This window comes from Onychomys torridus, chromosome 1 (assembly GCF_903995425.1).
Source record: "Onychomys torridus chromosome 1, mOncTor1.1, whole genome shotgun sequence".
NCBI classification, from domain to species: domain Eukaryota; kingdom Metazoa; phylum Chordata; class Mammalia; order Rodentia; family Cricetidae; genus Onychomys; species Onychomys torridus.
The window spans coordinates 160,467,977-160,489,062 of record NC_050443.1 but is presented as its reverse complement, the minus strand read 5'-3'; the positions used below and the strand labels follow the sequence as shown (position 1 = coordinate 160,489,062).

Genomic DNA, 21,086 nt, shown 5'->3' with positions numbered 1-21,086 from the left:
ACCCTGTTCTTCCTGGTGGTCTCCATCTTCCCAATCCCTTCCTTCCCATCCCACTCCAGAAGTGCCCTCCCAGGTCCCCGGCATCCAGCTGGCCCCAGTTTCCCAGTGGCTCCCGTTCAGTTCCACAGCTCTAACTGTAAGCTCTGCAGTCAAGGTACCCTCAGGCCTAACTGTCACTGCCCCTCCTCAAAACACATACTTGCTATGCTGTACCCTTGTTCTAGCTTAGTTTAGGCCTCCTTCCTAGCCCTTCTGTCTGTTCCTTCATGCAAGGTTCCATTCTCTAACACGCATAGCCTTCTAACTGGAGGAGATGTGAGGACATGTGTTCCTCAACGTCTGCCCTGCCCAGGGCCCTGCAGGGATTCAGTGGCTGGCTACACTGGGATCCCAAGGATGTTGGTACTGATATGCTAGGTAATGAAACAAATTGACAGGTAAGAAGGCAGGGACTACCAAGGGGAAAGTCAAGACCAGATGTTTAGAAAAAAAAGAAATGTTTGCAGGCCCCAAAGACAGAGCTACCTCCATTCGTGACCATCACCAGGCTCCATTCTAGGGGCCAGTAGCCTCAGAGCACTCCCGTCCCTGAGATGACCTGGTTGGTTCCTGCTGCCCAGAAGAACTATGTGGGCACAAAGCTCAGGGAGCCCTGCTCTTTGGTCCAACAGCCCTTGCTGGGTGAGCCTTCTACTAGGCAACAAGCAGGCACCACCAGGGGAACTGTTCATTGCCTCCTTGTGTGGCTATGACATGTTCCCCGCACACTTGGTTTCCTTCCCAGGATCAGAATTTCTCATGAAGCCCTGCGGGAGCACAGAGCTTTAAAGCCAGGCAGCTCTCAGTTCACCTCTTCTGCAACTGTCCCCAGTTTGCACAATGTTTGGAGTGGCTGATGCCAGACTTGCTCTGTCTTATGTGACTGCATCTCCTGACTGGAGTTCAGTAGACCAAGGGTGGAGACCTGACCTGAGCAGGATCAACCTGACCCTTTAGGAATGCATACTCTGAAGTGGAAAGACCTCAGTCTATCTGAGCATGGCTGGAACTGTGCAGGAGCACACAGGACCTGTGAGCCCTGGACAGAAGCAGCCAGAGAAAGAAGCCAACAAAGAGCTGAGCAACAGAGAGGAATTTCCCCAGGCACCAATCCTGCCTGTAGGTCCTTCTTGCCAAACTAAGCTAGATTCAGTTGGTTTGCATTACTCGTGATCTGGGGTGTCCTAATATAGCTGGGGTCTCCCTTTTAAGCTTTTCCAAGAATACAAAGCAGGTGTTCCACAAAGGTTTGTTGAATGAAGGAAAACTGGCCCCAGATTTGGGCTTTCCTACTTCTGCCAAAGGCACCATTGTACTCCACAAATACGCTACATAAAGTGAGGAACTCAGTCAGCCCCAGGCTGCTCAAATTAAATGCACTTTCCTTGCCTAAAATACATCACATCCTCATTTTCATCTCTTCTTTGGAGCAAATCAGCACTAAAAGGAAAGGCAGGCAGGAGCAGTTCAGAAAAAACAAGCCTTCAAAGTACAGGCCAGCAAGGCCAACTGAAGCTGCAAACTGTACCATCCTCTGACTGTCCCCACTACGAGGCAGCCGCCCTGCCAAGCGGTGGTGGCGCACACCTTTAATCCAGCAGAGGCAGGTGAATCTCTGAGTTCAAGGCCAACCTGGTCTACACAGAGAAACCTGTCTTGAAAAACCAAAACCAAACAAACCCCTAAAACATCGCCCTGAGATTTCTGCCCTCCACCACATCCCTAATCTGTCCGGGATGACCATCAGTCTCAAATGGGCCCAAAGCTAAGAACAATGTCACTGTGTCATTAATCCCACAGACCACACACACACACAGGCTCGACCCAAGAGTTCTAATGCTGGAAGACCCATTTAGGAGCATTTTGTCTAGTAGTTTTCAAAATGTGCACTTTATAGAACTGAAGACCTAAGTATAATCTTTGGGGGACCATTATCCCTGGCTTCTATCAAAGCAGTGTCCGTTTGGTTGTATTTATTGAGGCTCTTGTGACTCCATGTGCAAGGGTTGCAGTAGTTAAAAATCTTTAAGAATCCTGGTCCAGACCAACTCCGTCATTCAGACAAGGAGTCAGAGACTCGTGCCTTATGTGGAGGACACTGGAGACTTGCTCTGGGCTGTTCCTATCATGCCACACCCCCACCAGCCAGCTCAGTCTGAGGGGACCCTGCCAGCATCAGCGGAAGGGTGAAGCTAAACGGCCTGACAACGCGGGGCTGTCCTGATGCTGGTCCTCCGTTATATGTAGTTTCTCCCCTGAAATGACCTCACACAGTGGAAAGGTCTGTGGTGTGGCAAAACTGGCTGTGTCTGTAAGTTCAGAGGAGGGCTTCTAGGGAAAGCAGGTGGCAAATGGGGAGGGTCCTCGGGAAGGGGGGAACAGGAGGTGGCAGCAAGTATTTCAGACAATTCTGGTGAAATTCTTGTCCCTTACCCCTGAAGGATCAGAGGTGTCAACCTGACATTCTTTATGATGTGGGTGAGTGATGAAATGAGCCCCAAACCTTTTTTTTTTTTTTTTTTACTTTTTAAAGATTTACTTATTGTATGTGTATGAGTGTTTTGCTCACACATGTATCTGTGCACCACATTCAGGCCTAGTGCCCTTGGAGGTCAGAAGAGGACACTGAAACTGCAGGTATGGATGGCTGAGAGCTGCAGGTGGGTACTGGGAGTCTACAAGATTCCAGTCCTCTGCAAGTACAAATGCTGTTAATCACTGAACCACATCTCCAGCCCCAAGGCCCAACCCTTAAGTGGTAAAACCACCATGTATGACAGGCTCCAATCGTGCCTGTTCACAACGCCAGGAATTATCCCCAAGTCACTATACGTATATGCTTCCCTTGGACAAAATCCAATAGTGGTTCCCATTTATCCAAGCATCCTGATCACTATGCAAGATCTTAGTGTAGAAGAGCAGAGAAAGGGTGTGTATGTGTGTATGTGGTGGTGGTAGGGGCTAGATATACATCAAAGGAGAATGTACTCTCCAGGTGATGGGAATACAAAGATTTCTTCTTTGGGGGAATACAAAGATTTCTCCTTTGGGCTTCTAGCATTGTAATTCACATTTTTGTGTGAAAGTACCTTGCGTTGACAATAAAGAAAACGGTATTGTTTGTTTCTCTACCATGTACCCTCTTTTCAAGTCATCCCCACCTTTCTCTATAAACTGCCCTTTTATGCCTGCTCTCTGCTCTATTCTAACCCTACCCACTCCTGCCTCACAAGGAGCAATTCAGTTCCTTCCCACATACCTGGAGTCTAAGGGACCTCCCCACCTCACCTCACTCTTAAATGTCTACACATTGCCTTTGTCTCATCTTGTCTATACTGTGTCATTCAACTCTTGTCCACACAGTTGCTATGGTTGAAATGTTACCCCGTCTGTGCCTTTGCTTCCTCCTTGAGGCAGGCCATAAGCCATCACAGATGATGTGATGGACAAGTATGCCATGGACACCTGTTTGTGAAGCAGGACAGACTACACAAAGAACACAGGAAGCAGAGCCATACTTCCTATCAGATACCAGGACATCCAGTTCATACCACATCTGCACTGACCAGTGGCTTGATCCCCAGAACCCCCAAGTTATTCTCGCTGAATCCCCCATAATACCAGTCTCTTTTCCCTTGATGGGTGTATTTGGATAAGCCTGTCCACTTCACTGTCACTTCACCTCTATAACTGACATGCCCACCCCATCTACCTACACCCAATCTGGCATAGGATGGTGGGTAGAAACATGAAGAATGGGGCCTAAGGCTGCAGCTGCTTCTGGGAAGCAGCCTCTGGGCCGTGGCCCTCATGCCAAAGGAAAGGTGCTGTCAGCTGCAGCTGGCTAAATTCTCCACCCAGGCCTTGGGAAGAAGTGTCTGATGGTCAAGGACTGGCCACCCAGGCCTGCCTCTTCCACCCAGCACCTTCAACAGGAGGACAAAGCTGAGCTCAGCTTCAACAGGAAGGGTCAGCTTCAGGTTACAGGCATTCTCCAGAGAATGAGGTTGTCCTTTTGCCTACTGACTCCAAAGGAGAACCCAAATAACAAGGTGAATAAGAGGAAATGTTTAAAGGATTCTGTTGGACCATGTAAAAATTCACAGGAGCAATAAGTTTCAAGCCAAATCATATCTCCAATCTCCTCAGCAACTGGACCTGGACCAGGTTATTCCAGGAATATCACAGAGAGCCAGACTCAGATGAGCTCTGGGTTCTGTGGAGCAGGCAGGAGAGTTCAGAGGACAGAGAGTAAACAGAAGCTGGCCTGGGGCATAAACTGGCTGTGCAGAGCACTGTGGGCTCCCTTGGGCACTGCCCCTAGGTCCCTTTGGCATCTCGGCACTGTGAACTATGGATGTGCCTGGAGGGTGGGTGTGGGCGGGAGAAAACTGATTTTGAAAAACCAGTCACAGAAACTCAGTATTATTCAGCCTATCACACTGTGAGCTCTGTGAGGAGTTGAAGCTAACCCTTTAAGCTCTGTACCCGTCACTTCTGGCAAGGTAGTTCATAGAGAAACAGTTTAGCCAGGGTAGTTAGGTACAGTTACCACACAGCAGCCAAGGATGTAACTCACTAGCAGAGTGCTTGTCTAATATGCACCCAGTTGTGGCTCAATCCTGGTCCTCCAAAGTCTTGGTTTCCTCATCTGTCAGGACTTCATTAAAGTGGAAGCAATGGGGCCAATACTGCAAGATCAATGAGAAAGCTGAAGACTGAATGTTAAACACTTGGGAAGGGACTTGCCATAAGTATGGTAGAAGATTAATCCATTGTACTGACTTCAATGACAAGGATTCCTGCAGCCTGGGGGCAGGGCTTGGGAAACAAAACAGTGTGAGAGTCTACCAGGCAAGAACAGGGTGCTTTTATTAGGAAAAACAAAACACTAACGTTGTGTGTAATACCCATGTCACAGAGGGTGAGTGTGGCCTGCCTTAGATGCTCCTGCAGTGGCAGTGGGGGGACAGACTTGGGAACGCTGTTATAAACGTACCTTCTGGAACCTTCAGGAGGCACAGCACAAGCACTGGCAGAAGCAGGGTAGTGTTAGTCACAAGTGGCAATGATGTCGGGAAACCAGCTATACCTGTTTAGAGACCAGTGAGCCCTCTGCTGAAATGGAAGGTAAGCAGGTAGGGCAGAGAGGGACCCAAGGCTGAGAGCGTCAGAAAGAATGGTCTGGAGTCCAAGTTCTTCCATTTCTTACTATGTGAACCCCTTCCATTTCTCACACAGTAATTAATATCACAAAGCCTCTGCCCTACAGTGAAGAAACATTTGCCTGGACTTGTGTTTTGTTTTGTTTTTTTTTGGGGGGGGGCTCTATAAGACAGGTGTAAATGCTTATTACATGTAAACCAACAGGACTGGAGCCTAAGTACAGGTGCTGCTTATCAAGTGTGGAAAGTAGTTCTAGTGACAAAGGACATCATAAACACCTGAAAGGTCAGAGGGGCAATCGAAGCTGACCTGCATCAGACAAGTATACAAAGCTCCAGGAAGGAAACCCCCAAAGAGTCTCCGAGACTAGAGTTCAGCCAAACTGGAGGTAGGCCCCAGCAAACTGAGTGCACTCCCCAGCTTTGACCTACTGAGCAAGAAATGTCTAAGCCTGTTTGGAGAGAGCCTACAACAGCCACTGGCTGCTGCTGAAATCCTCAGCAGGAGAGGCCAGCTGGGAGCACTGCCAATGATTTGCTACTAATGAGAGTTGAAGTTCTCAAGTTTTGTGAATGATTCACATTTCAAAAAATGAAGCTGAATTCAAGGCTATCTCCATAATAACATCACAGTCTGGCAACTTGCTTACAATTTGTCTTCCTGCATAAATGGAATTAAAAAGAATGGTAGCTAACCCAAAGAATAACTGAGGAATTAGGTCTGGCATCATCAGTTGCTTATTTTAACTGGGGGAGGAGGTAGATGGAAGACAGTTGCCAAGCACAGAAGTAACAGTAAATAACAACTAACGTTACTGTATGTTTAATTGTGCCCTGGGCACAATTCTTTACCCAGAGTAGCTCATTTAATCCTCGTTACAACCCTTTGAAGTAGGTACTGCTTCTCCATTTTACAGATGAACAAACTGAGAGCCAAAAAATTCAAGTTAACTTGCTGAAGATTACACAGCTAATGAGCTAGAGGATAATTCAAGTTAACTTGCTGAAGATTACACAGCTAATGAGCTAGAGGATCTGGGATAATATGAATAGACACCAAATGAATAAAATATTTACCATAATTACCATAGTTTCCTGTCACCAAGAGAAAACTGTCTCATAATCTTCCTCTAAAGAACTCTAGTATTTGTGAATCAAAGGAAACTCATGGCCAGTCCTACTATATACTCAATTGCAGGAAGGATCAGAGGGTGACCACCAGCAGACTTCCCAGGTTAGAGGATGAGCTACCCTCTGTTCCTCTCAACACTGGGGAAGAAAGACAAGTCAGATGAACCCAGGGCATTACCTTGGTTATCTTCAGTAAAAATCCAGCATCATTCTCTAAAATGGATGTGGGCACTTAGCTGATCCTTCCCACTCATTATCACACTTAACTCCTTAGTACTCTAAATAGCTACTCTGGTCCTCACTTTACTGATGCAGAAACTGAAGCTCTGCCCTGAGGTTGTCACACAGTAAGAAAGCAGTGGAGGGGCTGGAGAGATGGCTCAGCAGTTAAGAGCACTGGCTGCTCTTCCAGAGGTCCCAGGTTCAATTCCCAGCACCCACATGGCAGCTCAGTCTATAATACCTTCTTCTGGCCTCCCTGAACACTAGTATACAGACATGCATGCAGGCAAAACAACCATACACATAAAAAAAAAAAAAAAAAATCTGGGACAGTTTAGGACCCTTATCAAGTCTCAGTGCCTGCAAAGAGAAAAGTGATTCCTGCCCAGCCTACCTATCAGGAAGGCTGTGGGGATCAAACAGTACACAGTGGTTGAGAAAGCACTTTGAAAACTACAAAATGCTGAGCAAAGCAAGGGATCATTCATCTTACTAATCACAAAGAGTGACGCCTGATTCTGCAAGCACTTTGCTAATGTGACTCTCTCTTGCTTCTTTTCCCTTGGGAGTAGGAGAATAATTCAAAGGCTGCAAAGCGTGGGCAACTCCTTTCTTCAAGTCCCTGGCACCTGGGAGTTGGAAAGTAGGGTTCACTCTGGGAGAAGGCGGAGGAAGTGAGAGCATTTGCATTCTACTGGTGTTTTTCTCTTTAGGATCAGGCTCTTGGCTGGGATTCCATCGCCTCCAGCATTAAGCCCTCAAACAACAGTCCTGGCACATCTATCAAGTACCTACTATGTGCCAAGAGGATAATGGCTGGGCTTTTCTGCCTGTGAAGGTATGGTCTGGGGCCAGAAAACTAGACAAGGTAGAATGAGCAGGGGGTGGGGGGAGCTCTCCATCATGGAGTTGTATAGACCTCACAGCTGTCAGCCTGTCCACTTCCCATGGGCTGGTTAGGACTGCAACACACATGCTCTGTGGGCATGGAATTAAGAGTTCAGGGCTTTGCCAGGCGGTGGTGGTACATACCTTTAATCCCAGCACTTGGGAGATAAAAGCAAGAGGATCTCTGAGTTCGTGGCCAGCCTGGTCTAATAATCAAGTATCAGGACAGTCAGGGGTACATAGAAAACACTGTCTCAAAAACAAAAACAAAAAGAGTTCAAGACCTCAGGCTGGGTTCTGTTGCCACCCCTTCTCAGTACTGTGACCACCATCAACTACTTCGCCTTCTTGGCCATCATATCAACAGAGAAAACTGTTCCCACAGGTAAAATAAAAGACAAAATGAGATAAGGCCTATGAAGGGTCTTAGCAAGACACATGGAGATAAGTGTAGTGGTGCACACTTTTGATCCTAGTACTCAGGAGGCAGAGGCAGGCAGTTCCCTGTGTTCGAGGCCAGCCTGGTCTACAGAGGGAGTTCTAGGACAGTCAGGGAAATACAGAGAAACCCTGTCTCAAAAGAATCACCAACAACAAAGAGCAGCAAAGAAGCAAACTACTTTTGTTTCTGTTCTGTTTTGTTGAGATAGGATCTCAACATGTATCCCTGACTGGTCTGGAACTCACGTAGACTAGGATGGCTTCATATTCATGAGCCATCCTCTTGCCTCTGCTTCCCTAGTGACAGACCCCCATGATTGGTAACATAGACTAGAGGCTGGAAGACCACAACTTCTAGTCCACCCTGGGCTACCTAATGAGTTTGAGGCCACTTTGAGCTAGATGGTAAAGCTCTGTCTCAAGAATTTAAAAATAACATTAAAACCAGAAACAACAAAAGTGGTTCTCTCTCTCCTATTCAGTGAACCAATGGTGTCCAGAGCCTGAGCTCTGACATCGCAGCTCATCAGGTTTCACTGCAGTGCTTCAACAAGCTGTGTGGCCTTGGACAGCAGCAAGGCTGTCTCCTGGGGACTGTTTCACTGCCTGTTTAAAAGACGATAATGGCAGCCTCTGGTTGTGAGGGTTCACCTGGATCCTGCACCTGATGCTCCAGGAACATGGTATGCCCCAGAGGCCCTCCTGCTAGCTCAATCTCTGGGTCCTCAAAACAACAAACTTCCAGACCTGGGCCCCCTGTCAGGTGCACACTCCTTGCTGGCTCCCAGGCAGGACCCTAGGCTTTGGCTCTGGAAAACACACAATTCACTCTAGGCTCCTGGAACAAGGCTCTCAGAAGAAACGGAACAAGTGAACCGTTCCATGGCTGTCAGCCCCACATAGACACAGTACTGTAGAGGATCCAGCCCTTTCCTGATGGTTGAGGATGGTGCAAGTGTGATGTACACAGAGCTCAAGTCTCCCTTCTGAGCATGTTGAAAGCCCGGGAGATGCTATCATTGAAGGTGGGGGGAGGGCATGTATGGCCTTGGGTGGCCAAGCAGCTTGCCAAGTAGCTAAAGCTATGGGACACAGCTTACCTTCCCCCATGGAAACCACAGATCTACCCACCCCTCTTGTCTGCAAAAGGAGCAGACAAGTAGCTCTCTAGGCCTGAGTAAGATGACCCTTTAGAAGCCAGCTGGATTATCAGAACACAGAAATATATCTACCCCAACTGTCGGCCATGGAGTTAGAAACCCAGAAGCAAGCCAGAGTCTGACAGACCAGAAGAGAGGTTGACCTACACGCAAGCCCATGCATTGTACCCTCTGGAATACCCCTCAGGCTTCAAGTTTGAATCGACTGCCCTTTCTCTAGACCTAAGAAGCTCTGCTGCCTATGACCCTGGGACACTGGAGTGGCATCTGAGCCTACCAGAAATGTCCACCACATGATAAACCATTAGTTTGGGTATTTTAAAGACACAGAAGCAAAACAGCGGGCCAATGAGGTATTAGTCCTCTTTGTGAAAAGACACTCCGACACATTGATACAATATGAATACTGAAAATATGCTAGTCAGGCATGGTGCCACACTCCTGTAATCCCAACACTCAGAAGGCTGGAGCAAGGCACTGAACAGATAATGAGTTCATAGCCAGCCCAGTCTGAGCTACTTAGTGAGACCACCTCTAAAAACCAAGGCAGGGTAGCTAAGGGTCGACCACTTGCCTGCCTGTGTCATCCTTAGTACCGTTAAAAACTAAAGGACAGGCCGGGCGGTGGTGGCGCACACCTTTGATCCCAGCACTCGGGAGGCAGAGGCAGGTGGATCTCTGCGAGTTTGAGGCCAGCCTGGTCTCCAAAGCGAGTTCCAGGAAAGGTGCAAAGCTATACAGAGAAACCCCATCTCGAAAAACCAAAAGACAAACAAACAAACTACAGGACATTTTATGTTTGTGTATGGTTAGCCATAGGGGTTTTGTTTGCTTGTTTTGTTTTGTTAATCCAGGCTGGCCTCAGACTTGCTGTGTAGCCTAAACTGACCCTGAACTCCTGATTCATGAGTCTCCACTTCTTGAGTGGCCCATCTTAACTTGGTGGCTTGTTTTCGGTTTTGTTTTTATTGGAAAGGGGGAGAGGGACCACTGATTTCCAGGAAGAAGACTGAGCAAGGGTCACAGGTGGAAACAGCTCAGCAGTGGAGCCATGGGGGTGGGAGTCCTCAGTCCTAGAGCCTAGAGCTCACATTCTCAGAGGCTTAGGAACTAACCAGGCAAGATGGCTTGACTTTCCTTCTGCCCATCACTCTTCTCCCACACAGAATTCTCTTCTTTCTAATCGAAAGCTTCTGAGGCCTGTTGTGATCTCCACGCCCACTAAGCGGCTGCTTTACACATACAAGGTGTACTTCAACAACCCAAAGTTACAATATGTTCTCTATCTACCTTGCTCAAGGAGAATCTCAATCATTTCAGTGATTCCCATCCAAAAATAGGTTTTAACTAGATCTATTATAGTTCTACACCTTAAGAAGAGTAAGCTTCAGTGATCTGAAAGAGAAAAAAAGTCGCTGGATATGTCTGTCTTTGTAAAAATCCTCTAACTTTGAGTAGAAACCTTTGAAATTCACAAAGCCTCTTTTTCAACCAGGGTGTCACACCAGTCCTACAAGAGAGAGTGTCTCTCTATTACACTAACGGGGAAACTGAGGCTTAAAGAGATCAAGAGGCTTACCCAAAGCCATACAAACAACTAGAATGGAGAAGAGAACCAAAGCCTCATTTCCCACCAATGCCACATAAAAGCCTGGATTGAGACCACAAAGCCATGAACAGAATTTAAAATTATTTCGCTCACTTTGTCCTCGTAACTTCTTGTGGCAGTGGACTAGAAGCATTGTCACATACGGACATCCATATATGTGTACAGTTTAAGAGATACATGTATACAGAAAGAGAGGGTCAACCACGCATGAAACAAATGACCTACCCTACAAAACCAACCATGAGCGTAGCAAGAGACTAAATGCTCCCTCCTTTTTGAATATATCTGACCTTGACTACTTCCTGCTTCTTGACCCCAACACAATCAATACCTGACAGAGCCCAGGCAGTTCTGATACAAGTTGCACCATATTTCTGTGAACCAGGCAGGAAGCAGACACACTTTTGTTCTCCTTCTTAACAGCTGGACAAGAAAAAGGAGGTTAAAGAAATCTCTAGGTTTCTTTTCAGCTCTGAAATTCTATGATTCTAAAAATGCTCTAACAAATCAATGGTGAAGAAGTCTGTAATCCACATCACTTAACTTCCTGCCTCACATTCTATTAGGCCACCTCTTCCCTGCCCTCAGTTAAGGACTTTGAACACCAGGTGAGCCTACACATCAAACAAGAGTGCTCCTGGCTGGTTAGGACCCTACAGAGGCTCTGCTCTAAGAAGTGCACCTACCTGCCAGTATGAGGCTCCCACTGGGAATCACACCTCAGGGACGAGAAGGCTTAGCCATTCCTCGGTAAGGGGCATACTGGTCCTAGGCCACTCTGAGGCTGTAGACTAAGTCCCTGCCTCAGGATACCTGCTCTAATACATTCAGGCTCATTTAGATCATCTACAGATCCCACTAACTCTGTTACATACTAATTTCATCCAAGAAATATTGATCAAGTGTTAAGTTAGGTATTGCTCTTGGCACTATACAGAGTAAGGGGGCCCAGCCAATCTTAGGTGATGTTATGGATTATGGAGGAAAACAGAACAGGGAAGGGAAACAGATAATGCCAAGAGCATAGGGAGGGGACTGGTGTTTAAAAAGGATGATCTGGGAGGGCTAAGGAGAGGACGGGACCATTTCAGATTTCAAGGGTCTGGGAAGGGAAATGAAGAGAGCAGATGCCTAAGGAAAAGTAAACGGGTGTCTTGTAGGCCACCACGAGGACGATGAACAAGCTGGGGAGTCACAGAAGGGCTGAGCAAGGGAGTAACAAAATCTGACTTACGGGTCACAGCATCACTGGCTGCTGTGATACAAACAGTCTGTCAAGAGGCAAAGGAAGCAGCAGGAAGGTCAGTTGAGAGAGGGGGATGGCCGGCCTAGCTGGGTCCAAGTGGTACTGCAGCAGGGAGAGTCGGTTCAGGATACAGTGAGGGCCAGGCCAACAGAACCTATTGAAACGGCTAGAGAGCCTGAGACAGGGAGACTTGAGGGTTTTGGGGGTGTGGACAACTGAGGAACGATGTCACCAATGCCTGAGACAAGAACAACTACATAGAGAAGTAGGGACTCAGTCTGGTTTGGATGTGTAAATGTGAGAAACCTTTTGAATGTAGAGATGTAGAACAAATAGAAAAATCTTCTAGGCTGGAGTTGGAAAGGATGGACTGATGTTATAAACATGGGAGTCACTAGCATATACAATACATAACTGTAGGCGTGATCATACAGGATTCACATGGGTAATCATTTGCCATTTTCTTGTGCGATTATTATCCATACCCCCAAGACTGTAAGCTCTGTATGTCCAAGGACCAGGCCCGTCCACAGCCAGCAAGGTGCCTGGCATTCAGTAAATACGTACTGAGCAAATGGAGAAGCTGTTCAATTATTCCTTTAAGACTAGCCACAGAGACTGGAGAGATGGCTCAGTGGTTAAGAGCACTAACTGCTCTTCCAGAGGTCCTGAGTTCAATTCCCAGCAACCACATAGTGGCTCACAACCATCTGTGCCCTCTTCTGGCTTGCAAAGACACATGTAGGCAGGACACTGTATATGTAATAAATAAATAAACCTTATTAAAAAAAAAAAAAAAAAGACTAGCCACAGCCCCCACAAGAAGTAAACTCCCTGCAACCACAGAGCCGAGCCCAGCCAGGTTGAAACGGCTCAGGGCGCTCCGCCGTGAGCTCTGGAGTACAGAATGTAAGTAGAGGCACCAGGCACGTCACAGGGTCAGACATGTGGGTCTCAGCCCTGCCACATTCTCACAAGGTGGGGCCACACCACAGACTGGCCTGCTCTGCCACTTCGATCTGCCGTGGCTGGGACCCAGTTGCTTCACCCAGTTCCTGGGCAGATACTGATCGACCTGAGCTACTGTGTGGGAAGTACCCTCCACAGGAATAAATCCTCAAGTAGCCTTGGAAGCATCCAGGAGAGCCAACACCTACAGAAAGGGAATCTGAGCCTACTCAGAGAGCATTCAGAGCAACAATTTAAAAAATACTGTTTGGTTTGGTTTGGTTTGGTTGTTTTGAGACAAGGTTTCTCTGTGTAACTCTGGTTGCCCTAGAATTTGCTCTTTAGACCAGTTGGCCTCGAACTCACTGAGATCTGTCTGCCTCTGCCTCCTGAATGTTAGGATTAAAGGTATGTGCTACCATGGCTGGCTAAAAAGTACCTTTAAAAGGGGGCTACACAGTAAGAAAAATTAATGACTATGTCTCAAAAAAGATATTTAAAATACATTAGTTTCTTTGAAATCTGTAGTTATTACCCAAGGAAAAATGTAAAATGTCACTAAATGAAGAGTACTATAAATGCATGGTATCCCTTTCCCCAGCCATTAGCATTCAGATAAGTTCCCAATGGGAAATGAGACTAAGGTGGCTAGTAAACAATACCTATCTGGGGGCCTGAGAGATGGCTATCCCATCAACATCCCAGAGTTCAGTGCCAGCACCCTCACTGGATGGTTCACAACTGCTAGTATCTCTAGCTCCAGGAGATCCAACAATCTTCTGGCCTCCGTGGGTACCCACAGACACAAACAGAACACACATAAATAAAGTAAAAATAGATCTTAGGATAGTATTTATTTCTATTTTAAAAAAATGACAATCAGGCCAGCAAGATGGCTCAGTGGGTAAAGGGTCTTCCTATCACTACTGACTGCCAGAAACTACAAGGTAGGAGAGAACAGACTCCAGCAAAACGTCCTCTGACCAAGATTCCTCACCCAGGGGCACAGAGTCCATTTCACTTGTCAAATGACTGAGAAGACAGAATTAAGGACAAAGTGTAGCAATGTAAGGTACCTTTCACTCCAATAACTCCAGTTTGGAACAATCACCTTTAGAAAGATGATAAAGCAGTAATAATGACCTTGAATAACTCTGTCTCCTGCTGACACATTAGAAATGAGGCTCAGAGAGGTGTGTTGATCTGTCTAGGATCAGAGGCCTAGGACCAGACTTCAGGCACTTTCCATTTTTTTGTTTTGGTTTTTGAGACAGGGTCTCACCATGTAACCCTGGGTTGACCCAAAACTAAAACTGTAAACCAGGCCAGCCTCAAACTCAGATTCTCCTGCCTCTGCATCCAGAGTGCTGGACTTCAAGGTGTACGCCACAATGCCCAATCTCTCTCTTTCTCTCTCTCTCAAAAAAAAAAAAAAAAAAGGCATCTATTTGTGTGTGTGTGTGTGTGTGTGTGTGTGTGTGTGTGTGTGCATTGTCCAGAACATGAGTACAGAAATCAGAGAACAACTTTCAGGAGGCGATCTCCTATCGTGTGGGTCTCAAGGATTAAACTCAAGGGGCCAGGCTTGGTGCCGAGTGTCTCTGTTCAGGGTTTCTTTCCATTCAGAATAAAGGAAAGCAAAAAAGTTATGGTCCAGTTATGAGGAAAGGTCAGGCACACCCGCACCCAGTGATGGAGATTCAGTGGAGGGCTCTTCACATTCTAGGCCAGTATTTTACCTCTGAGCCACCCCCGAACTGGCAGTTCTCGACATTAGTCTTATAACATGGAACTCTATCCCTGTCAAAAGTAAGCTGCAGATATTACAGGATGCCAAGTACATGCTGTGAAGTTAAGAGGGATTCCTTCCCTTGTACCAAATCTGCCATCCTCCAGAGTAGTCCTTGGCTGTGGACTTTATGAATAAAACTATTCATAGTAGGGTCCACAGAATTAAAAGAACCATTCACTAGCAGGTTAAAAAAAAAAGTAGAGATATACTTCAGCAAAATGTTTGCATAAAAGATTAAAGCGGCAGGCTGAAGTCAGGTTAGCTTTTTACAGTAACAAATAGCAAGTGCTTCCTCTGTGGGAGCCACTGTGCTAAGTGCTGACTGTGTGCACACATGGTGGTATGACTGATGAGCGACAAAGGCAGACCAAGCACAAGGAAAAGACAGAATCCAGGTCTCCAGGCCCACAGAGCGGCTGCTGATAGAAGACTGTCAACTTCAAAGACATGACTAATAACATGGAACAGATAATTGTTAACTAAGCAGCATAGGTAAATGTGTCTGCAGGAGTTCTCAGAAGCAATCCTTCTGCTGGGGATGGTGGCGCTGCAAGGCAGGGTGCTTCAAGGGATATGGATATGAGCAGAGTACGTGACACAGATGTATGAAAATGTCAAAAATCAGACCCATTATTTTGTACGCTAATTAAAATTTTTTCAAAGAAGATAGGATGTAGTGGTACATTCCTATAATCCCAGCACTCTGGACACTGAAGAGTTCAAGGTGAACCTAGGCTACATGGCTACACTAGCTACACAGGGAGTTCTAGGCCAGTTTGCTTGTCTATATAGCAAGGCTCTGTCTTGAAAGAAAAGCGGATGGATAGATGAATACAGGAGCTGAGGTGTACTCTGAAGAAAGGCTCTCATAAAGGGGAGATTTTTTTGTTGTTTGTTGTTTTGTTTTTTAGAGACAGGGTTTCTCTGTGTAGACCCAGCTGTCCTGGAACTCACTCTGTAGACCACGCTGACCTTGAACTCATAGAGATTCACCTGCTTCTGCCTCCTGAGTGCTGGGATTAAAGGCTTGTACCACCACTGTCCGGCCACAACATTTTTTGAACATAAAAACTATAGTCTAGACACACCAGCGGCTTCTAGATGAACACTGTGTGCAGGTACTAGATGAATGACTGATGGAGCTCTCCCAGGAGAACTTGATGCAGCTCAGAGGAAGAGATGGGCTCGAGATGGCACAGAAACGAACCAGGAGGGGAGGGGAATGTTTGCAAGTCCTGCGATGGAAGGACTGGCAGGCTCTGTGGTAGCTGCCAGAAAGACAGGACAAGTCAGGTGAGTAAGGAAGCGCAGAACTTCATTTAGAGGGGTTGGATCTGAGGATATCCACAGCACCTAAGTCGACCTAGACTCGGGGGTGGGGTGGGGGGGGTGGTGGGGGGCTGGGAACCAAGCTAGCCACTAGCAGACAAGAGTCTTTCTGATGAACAAAGGGCTGTGCAACTAAATAAGTTATCTCTGGGGGGGGTGTAATGAGAAAACTCAGACGTCAGACTAAGCCACAGGGGTCCTCCATCTAGCAGGTGAGGGTGGGCAAGAATAATGACGAAGGGAACTCGGAGGCTAGGGATACAAAAAGTAATAATTATCGAGAGAGGAAGCCGGGCTACGGATAAGTGGACAAAAGAAGCGGTGGGAGTTTGAGAGCGGAAAGGGCTGTCAACCATGAAAACATGCTGTAAAATCAAGGACGGAGATCGACTATAAAGAAGGAGTATTTGTTGACTGACTGAATGAATGAACAGAAGTCCTTGGTCAGAAGAACGGCCAGGTTGCTTTCAAGAGAACTGTAGTAAGTTTTACCCCACCCTCCTGTAAAGACCTTCCTGCCTGCACAAGTCATCCTGCCTGCACAGACTGCCTTCCCTGCTTCCCCCATGGTTCTCTCCATCCTCCTTCCCAGTTTCCACAAGCAAAACAACACACCTTCAGTGTCAAAGCAGACAGGAAACTCCAACTAGAGTTTCCACTTCATTAACAACTGCGCCTGTGGCTCCTCTTACATAAAGGGGTATGTGGTAACAAAGAGGAAGAAGACACTGGATTCCCCGGTTGCACTACTAACTAGCTGTGTGACTTAGGAGAAGCTGATTAACTTCTCTGGATTTGTGTTGTTGCACAGAAGGGAGGTAGATCTGGAAATTCAGACCAGGGTTAAAGGTCCCTTTGTGCTCCACAGCTTATCATTTGCATAAGTTCCTTGCAAAACCCTCAGAGAAGTGAATACAAGACCCAGAGAAATGACCCTCAGACGCAGCGCCAAGACAGGAGGGGTGTACCGAGAAAGTGAAGACAGCGCTCTTGGCGCTTCGCAGACGGGCAGAGGGCAGACCTCATTCTCATGGCTGAGAGGGATCCCATTCCAAGGGCTGAGAAGGCTTGACGACACTCACCCCGCACCCCACCTTTCCTAGACTCCCAGACGGCCCGGAGGCTCTAAAAAGCCCTGCGGAGGGGTGGGGAGGAAAAAGGATTTCTATCCCATGGTCCAGCACTGCTTTTGCAAGTCGGATTCTCGCAGACACGATCTGCAGCCCGATAATGACACAGTGACTCTCTGGAAGGAGCGACTGTGTTCGCCTCGCTCGCTCCGACTTCTGGGGACGCAGGCTGCCCACGCCGCGCCCCGGCCGGCCGGCCGCCGGCCGACCCCGGCCGGGGCTGCCAGACCTGCGGCTCACTCGCCCGGCCCCCTCCGCCGGCCTCGCCGCGGTCTGGAAACATTTCCTGCCCCCGCCCCCACCCCCAGCTTCCCGGTGGGAGCGAGTTGGCCTCGCAGCCGGGTCAGCGCTCGCAGTTACCCCAACTCGCTTCCCAATAGAGCCTCGCCGGGGAGGGCCCCGTCTGGCTCCGGAAAAACCAAGCGTTGGAACCTAGGCGCCGAGCACCGAAGGAGGTCGCTCAGGAATCCCAGGGTTCGGGCAAGGCAGGGGCCAACTGGCGGCGCGCCGGGACCCCGCTGCCTTTCCTGGTGTTACCTGCTCGCTTGCGGGGGTGTCCCGGAGCAGCCGGCCTCTCCCGGCGCTGTCTCCCCACGCAGTTGCCCATGCTGGCTTCTCAGCCGGTCCCCATGCACCGGAGACCGCAGGCGGCCGGCTGCTCCACGCTGCTGCCCCAAACCGCGGCGTCCCCGGGTCAACGGCTCCCGCAGCACGACATCGGGAGCTCCTGGATCTCCCCCGGGGCGCGCTCTGCCCGACGCCGGCTTCGCCACAAACTTTGCGGGCCAGGGGAGAGGGAGGTGGCCAGGCCAGGGGGGCCCGCGACAGTGGCCGGCCAGAGACCAGCCGGCTGGAGGGGCGGAGGGAGGGGGCGGACACCGCCGCAGCTACTCCTGGATCGCTCGCGGCTCCCAGCTGGGGCCGGCCCCCCGGAGCCTGTCAGTCACCTGCCTAACCCCGCCCCGGCCCGGCCCCGTTCCCTTCCTCCCGCTCGGGGTGCCCGTGCCACCGCCGCCGGCGGTCCCAGGTGCGCATGTGACCGACAGCACCGCCCCTCGGGCCGGGCCTGGTTTTCTCATTGGCTTCCCCCCGGGTGCGTACCGCCCCTCGGCCCCACCCAGCCAGGTGCCCGCCCTGCCGTCTGTCTCCCGGGGAGAGCGGCAGGGAATTGTGCGCCCTCAACCGCCCCGGCTGCGTGCCCAGCAGTCGCTTCCCCTCCTCGTGCCGCGCCCCGGCCCAGGCCCCGCCCTCGGAGGAGGGGCCGTTGGGTCCCTGAAGGAACCGCCAGGCCCAGAGCCGGCAGGCACGTGACCTGGGAGCGCCCCGCCCCCGAGGCCTGCGCCCAACTATTGGCTGTGGAGGCGCGTGCGCGGAGAGGCTCATCTCGTGGCAACGCCTACTTCCCCTCCCACAGTCTCTGGCTCGCGTCATGGCTGCCGCCGCCGCTCTAGAGGAGGCGGCGGCGCCTATGGGCGCTCTGTGTGGCCTCGTGCAAGACTTCGTCATGGGTCAGCAGGAAGGCCCCGCTGACCAGGTGGCTGCAGGTATGGAAAGCAGCGTCGCGAGGCTTCTGCAGGGGCCCGACTGGAGGAAGCGGCCTCAGCACCAGCGCGCGGCGGGAAGGGAGTGAAGGGAGAGGTGATTGTGATTGGTCCTCTGGTTGCTCGGTCCGCACCGCGAGCGCTGCAGCCCTAACTAGTTGGAGAGTCGCTTACATCTTCCTTAAAGCTTCCTTTACATTGTGCATCTTGCTGTAGTCCATAGAGAATCATTACATTTGTCCGACGACGACCCGCTCCCCTCCCCAGGCCCAGCTAGTGCAAGAGACGTGTAGGGCACAACCTCCCCCCTCCCCCGGAAGTGGAGCTGGGACTTGGACTCGCGTGTTCAGGTCCAAACCAGGTGCTAGCACCGTGGGACCGCGTTGTTTGTGGAGTGTTAAATCGAGGAGGTGCAGGTTCGAAGGGTCACGCCTGGGTCTCCTGCCACCCTAGAAGTAGCATGCGCCACAGCTCTCTTGAGTAGTTGTAATTAGGAGGAGGAGAAGAGCCAGTCTGGGTTCGGGTCGGTGGGCGGGTAGATGTCTGGTGTTACTATTAAGGCTTCACTTAGGTGTCTTAGTGGGTTGTTGTTGTTTTTGTTTTTGTTTTTTTATAAGTTAGCTTTACGACTTTTAAAAACAGCTCATTTGTTTTCTTCCCAGAGTTCCAGTTTCAGGAATCCTTAGTTCTGAGTTTATCCAGGATTTGAACAAATAAAATTCCAGGAGACCTCCTTGGAATTCTTTCCGAATGTTGAACGTTAGGATGCCTTCAGAGTCAGGTTTTAGAAATAGAATACAAAATCGATATAGATGCCTGTTTTCTTAAATTATTTTTGGACGTTTTGTGGGTTTGGGAGAAGTTTCTTGTGCAAATTGAGCAGATTAACTTAGAAAATATGGGAAATGAACTTCTGCTAGAAATATGTGCTGGTCCTTAGCAATATTCCCCTTTTGTTCTGCCATTCTGTTATTACTGAGCACGGACTTCTCACCCAGCATGAAAAGGATTGAAACAAAAATATAAACTAAATTATATCTATGGACACAAAGAGATTATAATGTAGCGAAAGAGATAGCTGTGTGGTGAGAAGTAAGTATATGGTGGTTCGTAAGCATTAAGGGACAAAAATGTCTGCTGTTGGCTGTGCTTGGTGGTTCATGCCTTTAGTTCCAGACTTTGGCAGGAGGATGGCAAGTTTGATAGTGAGTTCTAGGCCAGCCTTGGCTGCAGTGTGAGCTCCTATCTCCAAAAAAAAAAAAAAAAAAAAAAAAAGCCTGCTACTGCTTAAGCTTATAACATTTTACAACTTTATCAATTATAGTCTGTTATGGGGTATTTATTATTTGTTTGTTTGTTTGTTTGAGACAAGGTGTCTCTCTATAGCCCTGGCTGTTCTAGAACTCACTCTGTAGACCAACCAGTCTGGCTGGCCTTGAACTCAGAGATCCACATACCTCTGCCATCCTGAGTGCTGGGATTGAAGACATACAACACCACTGCCCAGGTTAAAGAATTTTATAACGATCACATATCTACTACTTAGAACCTATCATTAACATTTTTTCTGTACTTTGAATTATCACATACCCATTTAAACTGCAGAGATCAATACATTTATCTCTAAGTACTTTGTCATGTTTATCATTGACTAATGTTTGTTTATGGCTTATTTGGGGATAAAACTTATATCCATTGAACTATATTGGGAACGTTGTTTTTCACAGAGGGTATATATTTAATCCCACCCCATTCCAAGATAGAGGATGTTACTATATTAATGTTAATTTGTAACTTTTTCCACATTTATGCATTCTAGGACAATAAATTTGTGGGTTTTGTGGATTCATAAGATGATTTAAATGACTTCCTACATTTTTATATTTTTCTAGAATATATTATTTATGTCTTTTAAAAAAAAGAGCCTAAACTATCACATGGTTTAAAATGAGCTCTGTTGCACCTGTGTGAAGGAAACCTGTTGTAATATATTCCTCTTAACATAAAGGTTAGTGCAGAGGCATAGTAACCAACAAGACTGAATGGTTGATAGAGCTGGATTCTATATAACCTTGGATCTGAACGACCTGTTGTAGGTAATAAGACTATGTTTAGCTCTTTTAGCAAGAGCCTATAAATGAAAGGAAATTGTAGGAAGGAAATTATGGAATTTATGTAAGGAGATTTAGTTGGTATTCCCAGTCTTGGATCATAGTTGTTAGTTATGGGAAGTTGACAAGTTTGAACTATTCCCAGAGTATGATGCGCTTTCTCCAGCCTCAGTCAGTCTGTGTTCATACTGAACACACCAGCTTTTGAAGCAGCAAAATTGAGTTACAAATGCAGAAGGAATGACCTGTGATCACAAAGGAATTGCCAATTTTGTTTTGCACCTGGTGGTTTCTGATGGGAACAGTTGTCAGCTCCCAAGAACACGCAAGTACT

The 21,086-nt window shown here is 48.1% G+C and overlaps 2 protein-coding genes across 3 annotated transcripts in view; one reads left to right on the top strand and one right to left on the bottom strand.

The window, feature by feature from the left end:
* Ubtd1 (ubiquitin domain containing 1) overlaps positions 1–18,303 on the bottom strand; it is a 62,048-nt gene extending 43,745 nt beyond the window's left edge. Inside the window, exon 1 of the mRNA XM_036169412.1 lies at positions 17,638–18,303. Within this exon, the coding sequence (XP_036025305.1) occupies positions 17,638–17,707 (70 nt within the window). The 5' untranslated portion in view covers positions 17,708–18,303. The remainder of the gene's footprint in view (positions 1–17,637) is intronic.
* A 181-nt stretch (positions 18,304–18,484) lies between these two features.
* The window catches only part of Mms19 (MMS19 homolog, cytosolic iron-sulfur assembly component), a 39,722-nt gene continuing 37,120 nt past the window's right edge, over positions 18,485–21,086 (top strand). For both annotated transcript variants that reach the window (XM_036169404.1, XM_036169398.1), the window contains exon 1: positions 18,485–18,644. In XM_036169404.1, coding sequence (XP_036025297.1) covers positions 18,530–18,644 — 115 coding nt within the window. In that variant the 5' untranslated portion in view covers positions 18,485–18,529. The remainder of the gene's footprint in view (positions 18,645–21,086) is intronic.